The sequence below is a fragment of the Fragaria vesca genome, linkage group LG7 (assembly GCF_000184155.1).
Source record: "Fragaria vesca subsp. vesca linkage group LG7, FraVesHawaii_1.0, whole genome shotgun sequence".
NCBI classification, from domain to species: domain Eukaryota; kingdom Viridiplantae; phylum Streptophyta; class Magnoliopsida; order Rosales; family Rosaceae; genus Fragaria; species Fragaria vesca.
In genome coordinates, this window is record NC_020497.1 from 2,841,204 (window position 1) to 2,851,600 (window position 10,397).

Sequence of the window (10,397 nt, forward strand, 5' to 3'; positions counted from 1 at the left end):
AGAGAGAGAGAGAGAGAGAGAGAGAGAGAGAGAGAGAGAGAGAGAGAATTGGTGTAAAGGAGAGGAGGGCATTTTAGGTACATCGTAAAAGTAAAATAACAGATTTAGCCTTAAAAGTGGACTTATATGAGTAAAACTGTTATGGTGGACTTATATAGGAGAAAATGTTCAGAATGTGACTTATATGAAATTTTCTATATATTCTAAAACGCATCTAATAGCAGTGGTTGAACATAAAGCAATTGCATTTGCTCACACAAATGGTTACATATTGGAAAAATTAAACTCACGAAAAACATCAATATACAAATAAAAGTAGTTTTCCCACTATCTTGTAGTTAGAAAACAAACCGACGACACATTGTTTCATCCTAACATGAAGAGGTGACATCCAATTAGCAAAGCATTGCCACCTCACAAGACTAGCGAAGGCACTTAGAGCATGCAAATCAGGACAAAGTCTGCTAAATCTTACCGTAAATCGATATGGTCTTATGAAAATAGAAACGCCATAAAAGATAACAACGTATAAAGCATAGAAACCTACTTCATATAACCCACCGGCAGAGACCCATAAGAGCATAAGATGCCCTAGTCAAAACATGTTTAACCAGCTCACTAGCCTATGAACCATATCGTGCACCATCGATAACCACAACTCCAACATACCATATTTTACATGTACGCCCACCGATTACAGTTAAACCAATTCCCAAAGATGTATACCCAATCGAATTCCCCATTGTACGGTACAAGATAACATACACTGCAATTCGGCGCATACGATCTTGCCATTGATGTAAATGTAGCAAATTCATACACAAACATACCCGACCCGCAACTTCGTTGGTTCTCCCATCTTGAACCAACCGCGGTAGACAAATTGAGGAAATTATTTGTCCAATGATGAAGCGTTGTCGCACATAACCGCGGAAGAAGCATTACGGTTAAGAACATGTGTTGTTTTTTTATCAGAATACGAATAACATTTTTCTTTTCCAAATAAGGGGAAAGAAGTTGCCATAAACTAATTTCAGATAACTTCATATGTTAGTCAGTGAGGTCAGGAAAAACATCTGCTACAAAATTCGTTTCAGAGTACATAGTTAAAAGAATTCGCTTCAGAGTCAAAGAAGCGAGGATGAATGCAGTAATCAAGGGTATCTCTATTGTTAGGGTCGTTCGCTTGTTGTGTGATCAACTTAATAAACCCGTAAACGATAAGGTAGTCGATTCGACTGTTTGGTTGAAAGTGAGGGTCCAAAGAAGAAGCAATCATCAATTTCACCAAACAATGAAGCAGATATGTTTAGAACTATTCTGACATACCCGTAACTGTCCTAATGTATACAACCTGCATCTATGTTCTTCATTCACGAATTAAGAGTATCTCATATTTGAATCCCAATCATGAAGTTCCATCTTTGTATGTGCAAGTTATACAAACTTGAGTTCGACTAATTTGTTTGTGCTGTTTGGTCCCCAATCTGTACCTAAGAAAGTGAAGGGATTACGTAGGAATCCTGTTACCATCATGTTATAACGTGTTCAAAGGTCAGATAACTTAAGATGCCAAATCAAACCCTTCCACCCGAACATTCCTACTTTCTTCTCATGATCATCATAATTTGACAAACAAACTCTATTCACTTTAGAGTATAATTTAGATATTCGTTAAATGTAGCAGCCATGTCACTAGTCATTAATTGTTCGATATAAATTTAATTTTAATTTCGCCATGCATATAAGACTTTTGACCATAAAATTGAGAATAACGAACAAGCAACATGGGTATATTTTTGAATAGATATATATGCTGAACATTGTAAAAGATGTTTGAAAGAAAACTAGAATTGATTTATCAAAATCAGAAGTCATATTTTGAAAATGGCCAATGGTTTTTCTTTTCTTTTTATCACAGTTTCTACATGAACAATTTGTTGGCATCACTGGTGTACAAGCCCCTGTTTATTCTTGATTATTTTCTTCTATTCTACTTTTGTTGAAGACCCCAATTCCCTCTCAAACTCCGTCTTTGATTTCAGTTTTCAAAATCTGGATAAAGAGCAATAGAAGATTAGAAGGTTTCAGTACTCATCTGTTTACAGTTTCCTCCCAAGTACCTCAATTTCAATTTGCTTTTGCAACTTTAAAAGTTAAAAACAAGCAGATTCTGTAAAACCAGCATGACAACTTTTGTGAGATCCCCTTGGATGCCAAACACATTCTTCAGAGCTTGAAAGAGATTGGTTATGAAAAAAGAATTTGAATCAAACTGAGTGAACATTGCACAATGACAGTAAAAGCATCTACCAACAGAGAAGTAAGAGACAAATCTTCTATTTTTCCAACTAATCCTGTGATCTTAATAAGTATCAATCATGAATAGTGGACTAAACAAAAAAATTACAAGTTAAATTGGCCAAGCTCTCCTAGCTTTGACCAAACTGGGATTCAAAGATAAAAAATCAATCTTTTTCATCCCTTCACTTTACCAATATAAACAAGAGGGTATATGTCATTGGATGCTCTCTGCATCCTAGACACAACCATCTGGTAAATTAGTAACTGAGGTAGAATCCAAAGCCAATATTTAGCTTCTACCTCCATGCCATGCCAGACAATTCATGAATAAGTCATATGATCCTTAAAATTCTTCTCTAATGAGTGCTAACAACTACTTAAAAGAACTGATTCCCTATTTCACCTAATTGACCAGAACATGTATGATGATGATTGAAGACAATGATGATGATGATGTTAGTGGAGCAAGCAAGCTTCTCAGAAATGCAGACTTCGGTACCCTTTTTCTTCTATTCTTCTGGTTGCTGATATACCTGCAGCAAGGCACCCTTTTGACGAATGTGGTTTCCTTATTAACATTTTCCCTTCACTTTGGCACTTGATCAACTATAACCCATTTACCAATGTGGATAATTATCTTTTAACTCGAGGAATTATGTTCCGAATTGGTTGCAGAAGCTCCAGTTACCCCAGTGGCTGCTGTTACACCTATAACAACAATTTGCATGTAATCAAATCCTCTTGAGATGATCCAAATTTGATTTGCAGATTTGCAGTAAAGAATCTGGAAAAGGGTCATTTCTGTTTTTACCTGTGGTGGTAGATATGGTAGTAGTAATTGGGACTGAAGAAGGAAGTGACAGAATCCCAGCTGAAGAGCCATAATGCTGAGGTATATAGGGGTATTGCACCATTTGGGGATATTGAACTCCAAAGCCTTGAGCTTGGTTACTACTAGCTTGTGCATATTGAGCAGAAGCATAGTATGGGTAGTAATTGTGGTACATGCCAGCTGGTCCTGATGCCCCTGTTGTGGTGGTGTAGTAAGGTGAGAATTGTTGACCACCATAAACACTATAATAGTTCTGCAAGAAACACAGAATGACATTGTTTAATACAATTGTTTATGAATGAATATTGATAATGAAACAATGCTGCATCAGAACACTAAAACAGAAGGAATCTATGAAAATGATAGATGATTTTACCATGGGATATATGGAATCTTGTGAATATCCAGAGTACCTGTAAGAGAAAAACCCCAGAAGAATTCATATATTAAATACAGAACAATATTATGCAGAAGAAAGAAAGAAAGATTTGGGTGAGAAATTCCCTATGATTTTATAACTCACCCATATGCTGAATAAGGAAATGCGTATTGACCAGTCGGTTGATGGAAGTATGTGGATGAAGAACCATGATAAGCAGGTGGAGCTACTAAACCAGGTGCTGGTCTAAACCTTCCTAAACCTGCATTGCCAAAAGAAATGAATGAAAGAAAGAAAAAGTACATCATCTTGTTCTTTTCAATCCAATCCTAGCAATTTTAGATCCACACTTCAATTCACTACCAAACAAACACAGCAACTGTGAAAATCGGTTTTGAGAATATGATCCAGGGGATCACTGCCATGATTCATAAAAGTGGATATCGAAACGAATATATCATTTTGGTGAGAGAAAAAACACAAAACACAAATGAAAAAAGAGAGAGAGCTTTTGGTATGAGAAAGACAGAGACCATGTTGAGCAGTTGGTGGACGAGTTTTCTGTGCACCAAGAGAAGCAAGATTGCAGTTTGCTCTTCTTCCATCAATAACAGGAGATGGATTCTGACAAGCCCTCATGGCTGCCTCTGGATCCTTAAATGTGACCTAAGAAAAGATCAAAAATTTATGATATCAGAAACCAGAAAAAGCTCAGAGAAAAAGATACATGCAAATAATGAAAAATACCAAAATCCACAAAAGATAAAATGTGAGGCATACAAATCCATAGCCTTTGGATCTTCCGGTGTTTTTATCTGTAATAACAACAGCCTCCAAGATCTCTCCAAACTGCTCAAAGTACCTCCTCATAGTCTCCCTCTGAGTCTCCCAAGCCAAACCCCCAACAAAGATTTTGGTAAAAGTTGTGTCATTGTACTGATGGCCTGGAATGTTATTGTTACCTCCCATCATCTGAAATTGCCTTGCTTGAGACATTAACATAAAACACAAGTCTGTCCCAACAAAGCAAAGCAAAGACAGAAAACCCAGAACCCCAAAAACAGAGAGAATAAGAAAGAACAAAACTTGGCAACTTTTTCTGGGTTTTTTTTTTCTTATGCAGATTGAGGATATCACATCAAAATGAAAAGAAACACACTCGTGCAGAGCTGTGATTCTTCTTCTTCCTCTTCCTCTTCTGCTTCTATGACTCTGTTTTGTTTTTCAAAGGGTATACTAATGATGATAATAACTCTCTCTTTTTAGGACAACTCCTCAGATTCCTCAACAAGGATGATACCCGTAACGAGAAAATCATTACTGTTGAGGGTGGAAAGGGAAAGAAGAAAAAACAAATGCTTCAAAATACTTATATGCAAAATCACATTACTTAACATAGAGGGGAGAGTCAGAGAAATTTATTAATCAAAATACAAATTTTGGAGAAGAAGAAAGAAAAGGAGAAGACAAGAAAGCTGCTAGTGGGCACCCACGGCGCAATAGGGTGTCCAATGAAAATGTCCAAGACCAGAAGACCAACACTACCTTTTCCTTGCTGTAATACAAAAACTTAAAGAATGGATTGTAACACTGTGAATTGGAAATCAAAATGCATAAAGATTACATTTTTATTTTTGGTTTTGTGGGAAGGTGGGTCTTGGATCAACATTTGCTTCGCTGTCTTCAACCTTCCAGTTTTTCCTGTGCTCTCTTTCTGTTTGAACTCCGTTTATGGCATTTTCTTTTGTGGGTCTCTGAGATATGATACCTTGAGTCTCCAAGCTTGCAGCTAATGGCAAACTTAAAAAATAAATACAGGAAATGGTGGACCAAAATTTTCTAGCACGACCTCCTAAATTTTCTTGAGCACAAAATTTGGGTTTACTAAATTTACTAAGAGCACCTCTGTTCTTCCTTAATCAGATCAGTTAAAAACTTAAAACCCCAATAATGCCCACCATTGCAGTTTCACCTAAAACTTGATCCTCTTCAATTTTGCTTTCCTATTTTGACAGTTTGGGTCCATTTTACTTCTGTGTTTTGCTGTCCAGATTTACCTCATCTTTCATGATGAAAGGAAAAAAAACATTGCCATAGTGTTTAAGCAGTTGTGTTGCAATTATAGCACAGATGGATATCGTGGATCATGTTAAGTAGTTGAAAGTTGAAGAATAGCCAGGACTAGTTGTTGCATCACAATAATGACCAGCTCAATGCCATTGATTCACAAACCCATCACCTGTAAATCTCATAGCTAGGATTGTAGGGGTTCAGGGTTTTTGCTCAAACCAGTTGAGGTTGAGCTGTTGAGGTTGATCATGCAGAGAGGGCAACCTAGTATTTTGAGAAGGAATCAAACTACTTAATTAGGGCACCCCCATGTAATTAGTAGTTGCTAATCTTGTACTAGAAATGATTAAGAAAGGAAGAAGCAGTGGTAAGCGTGGTAAGCGGCGTTTATAGTGGTCGAAATGGGAGACTGGGCGAGTGAGTGAATTTACTAAACTAGGTCTCACCGGAGATAAAAACAATTCAAAACTCTACAAAACTGAATCATGGCTGCCTCCACCGCACAACGGCTTTGGACTGACGGAGAGAACGGTCAAACCTCTTCTTCTTTTTTAATTCGTTCAAATTTTAATTTTTTTCTTTTTCTTTCTGGTTTTATTGGGTGTCGGCTCTCTTGGCGGCTAGTCATTTGGTCTTAGCTTGGCTTGACGGAATAGGGTTCTATAGCTATGGATATATACATCACCATGCACATTGCTTGACATAAAAGATAAGATTTTCAATATCTCCTATTTATATAAGGAGATGAAAATGACACTAAACCTATCCCCATTTTGGGTTATTTGAAACTAAGTTTGGATAATCTCATTTAGCTGGTAAACTTGTTGCTTTGCAAGATGCTTTAGTTACATCTTTATTTCATTATATTCGTGTGAACGTTCATATCATCTTCTTTTCAGATTGAAAATTTATATCAAAACAATGATGTGTTTTTGTCTTCTAACAAGTACGTACTTATTTATATATCGTATACACAATCAAGTAGGTCTTTATTTATATATATCGTTGCTTTGCAAGATGCTTTAGTTACATCTTTGTTTCATTATATTCGTGTGAACGTTCATATCATCTTCTTTTCAGATTGAAAATTTATATCAAAACAATGATGTGTTTTTGTCTTCTAACAAGTACGTACTTATTTATATATATTGTTCTTGTTCAGTTTAGTATACACAATCAAGTACATAATTGCAATAAAGATGTATGATATCAGCTAATGTTTTCAGGAATAATCTACACACTGTGTTTTAGACATTGTACGGTTGAGATGTGGAAATACGACCTAAAAGTGAGCGAAATAATGAGTCCCGCACTTTAATTTCAAAGCGGGATCCCACTCTGAAATGGGACTATATATATATATATATATATATATATATATATATCAATATTATTTAGTCTTATTTGCGGTGGCATGTTATATTTATGTTTGTTATTCAGCAGTTTCATAAATTAAGGTTTGATTGAGGACAATCGCACCAAATTTTTATTTAAAATAAAATAAAATTAAGGGATAGAAATTAGCATCGGAACGAATGCATTAACTACCATTGTTTCAAATTTACCAATACGTGTTTAGTTTTCAAGTTTTAATGTCTTTCATATGTCCGTCTATAATTTGCGATTGAAAACTCTAATTTTCTTTCATGACCTATCAATTTGTAGTTTTGATCTCACATGGCCATGCCATGATTACGAAACATGTACTATTTTCGCTCATCATAAGTAAGTAGTGGACATCAAGAAATTAATTGCATAGAACGGTCATATTCAACTAAGAGATTAAAAATTGGTCACATTTGACAAAGTGCAATAGGTCAATTTCAGATACACCAAACATTGGTATAGTGCTCCATTAATCCCAACATTGTTATCGTTATGTGCCAATTTTCCGGCCCTAATTCCATTCTCTATGTGCCATCGCTTTAAGAGATGCAATTTAGATAATATGCATTAGTTAACTAATTGATAACCCGACAAGCGATGCAAAAAGACTGATCTAGGAAGAGATCACTTTCATATGATGACATGCAATGTGATCAATTGATCATATATTGTTAGTTTGTGTTCAATTGAAAAAGGAAAAAAATGTGTCTTTTTTAATTCGTATAGGGTTTTGCTTAATGTCCATATAGAGGATTAAGTCTTTGACTGGCCTCATTCTAACATTTCGTCTAGACGTATATTTAGTAAGTTTGTTCACATGAAACAGTTTTAACTTATGAGAATCAAATGCATCTCAATCACATGTATTAAATATAAAAACATAAATTAATACAACTTGAAGTTATGCATATACTTTCAGCCATCCGATTCACTCGTCCTGGCCTCAGAGTCTCTTAAAAACCATCGCTTTAGTGAGCAGGTCTTAGTATACAAATTCAAAGAAATTAATCTTGCACTTCCACTATAGTAACCCAGAGAGTTTCGAAATGATACCGTCACACATGCCCTCATAAGAAAAAGATCACGAACCACATGTTACCATAGTCCTGCTGTCTAGATCCACTTCATGCTATGCAACTCCCACATGGCTTCTCACTGTTGTTTAATCAGTAAGTCCACAAAGTAACCCGAAGATTGAATTACAAACAGAGGAGGTTCCATCAGAAATCGTGCCAAAGAAAGCTGGGTTGGCTTCAGGACAAGCATGCAAGCCGATGGAGCTCCCTTTGCTCTAGCTGAGTGAGATCGAAAATCAAATCCACGAGAAAAGTGAAAGAGCTAGCTAATGTGGAATTGTGGAGCATGAGAGAAAATGTGGAGTGTGTCGTGTATATGGTATTAGGCTATAATATCCACATGAAGAGAAAGCTGCAGAACCAGGGAGGCAAATTGCAGCAGCAATGCACATGCTTCTCTTATCACTTCTGCTATCTTTTTCCCATTACCATCCCTCAACCTCATTCCATGGTCCTCTTTTTGAAGCTTTTCCCAGTTGAGGAAACTAGCTAGGGCATACACCGGCCCTCTCATCCTCTCATGTAGCTAGGGCAATCCAACGGTTTAAGTGACAAGGTCTGACCTAGCTAGTCGATTTGCAGCAACTGTGGGAGTATGATGAGTATGGTCTTGTTTGACCGAGCTAGCTTAGTGACAGTGATGTATTGCAGAGATGTACGTGGTTCCTTTGGAGTACGTTGTAATACTGCCCACATAACTGAGTTTTATTGCATCATATATAAGCCCCATTGCGTTCTGGCATTCACGAGTGGTTGCTGCAGAAACTGCGATCGAGCTTGGAAGTCAGCTTATATACGATCATCAAAAACGTGGCATTCATGAAAGGAAAAGAGACCGAGTCCCACAAGTTAGTACTACCTCCTCCGATTTCAACATCACCAATACAAGTCCCAATAATCTAACATGAACAGGCGGAAAGGAAATGAATTTAGAGGCCCTAATTACATACTAGTGATACTACAGATAAGTTTTGATTGTTTTCTCCATGCCATTGGTCGAGGGCTGGGTGACTGTGATATGAGGACTCGTAGGCCCTAGGCAGGCTACTCCTAGAATGTGATGTGATGGGCCTTGAAGCCCCAAAAACAGAAAGGAGAGATGGAGAGAGGGTGAAGCCTTTTTTATTTTATTTTTTCCCGAAATCACATGATTTCTTCAAAGACTTTATAGGTCCGTGTTGAGAAAACATCTCGAAATGTTTCCTCCCCTCTAACCATCAAGAATATATTGAGGTTTAACTCTTCAAACCTAGATATGAAAGTTCCACATCTAGACTATTTCCAACTCGATTACTTGTGATAGTTTGAACTTTGAAACCCAAGTAACATAATATGATAATACTTTACATTTCTTGTTTTCTTTGATTTAATTAGCTAACGATAGTTTGCACGAAGTGCCATTGTATTGAAGGTAAAACAAAAGAGCTAGCAGCTGATAAATGATTACATTAATCGGTCATAAAAAGTATACATATGAAGAAGCTTGGATTCCAATGAACACATAGTATGTTGCAAACTTGCAACCAATCCTTATTGGGTAGAAATTTATAATTAAGTTTCATGTCAATCTATTGATAGGAGCACAAAATGCTACGTTTATAATGTATTTCCGACCCTATTTAGCTATGTAATTCCCTTAACAATATTCATATTAACTAAGTTTGTGTTTTTAGGTCATAAATAAAGCCAAGGAGCCTAAAAGAGACAAAAGAGGAGAAATCTTGAAGGAAAAGGAATCCATGTTGTGTAAGGAAAGAAATCAGAAAATCTGCCAGAAATCGTCAGTCAACTTCGACAGAAGATTGTGATTAGCTCACAATGATGCAGGAGATGTGCCATATATCAATGGAAAGCTACAAGAGTCTACTTTCCAGAACTTTTTACGGATCGTCAATACCTATTTTGGAGAAGAAGTTATGACCGTTTAAATGACCGAAGGTCAGTCTGCCCGAATTTCTTATTTGGACCAAAACTTCTGTTTTGAGACCTAGACCACATTGGTAAGCCCATGGACGAGTTTTGAGGGTTTTATAACCCTAATCACAGACGTGAAGGAAGGAGGGAAAAAGGCCAGAGAGGACGTGAAGATTAGAGGAGGCCAACGATCTCACCATCATCAGAACCTCCATAGTTGTAGACTCGCACAAGGAAGCCGCCAAGCCATCATTGATTTCTCCATCATCCACGGTTTATCTTTCCTTTGTCATCTTTTATTCTCCTTGTGTGTCTTTGCAGCCATGTGTGGCTGAATTCTCTTAGTTAGGGGCAAGGTTTGAAGCCCCAAGAATGTTTTAGATATTGTTTTGAACCTTGGTTTCGAATTATTAAGTCTTTCAAATTGTTTATTTGG

The 10,397-nt window shown here is 36.7% G+C and overlaps 1 protein-coding gene across 1 annotated transcript; it reads right to left on the minus strand.

Moving 5' to 3' along the window:
• Positions 1-2,293: 2,293 nt before the first annotated feature.
• On the minus strand, positions 2,294-4,854 carry LOC101297372. Its single transcript, XM_004306571.1, has 6 exons — positions 4,296-4,854; positions 4,049-4,181; positions 3,660-3,777; positions 3,513-3,549; positions 3,116-3,389; positions 2,294-3,012 (listed from the first exon to the last, which is right to left on the minus strand). The coding sequence occupies exons 1-6, from the start codon at positions 4,515-4,517 to the stop codon at positions 2,945-2,947; spliced, it is 852 nt and encodes a 283-aa protein (XP_004306619.1). The 5' UTR covers positions 4,518-4,854; the 3' UTR covers positions 2,294-2,944.
• Between the last annotated feature and the right edge of the window lie 5,543 nt (positions 4,855-10,397).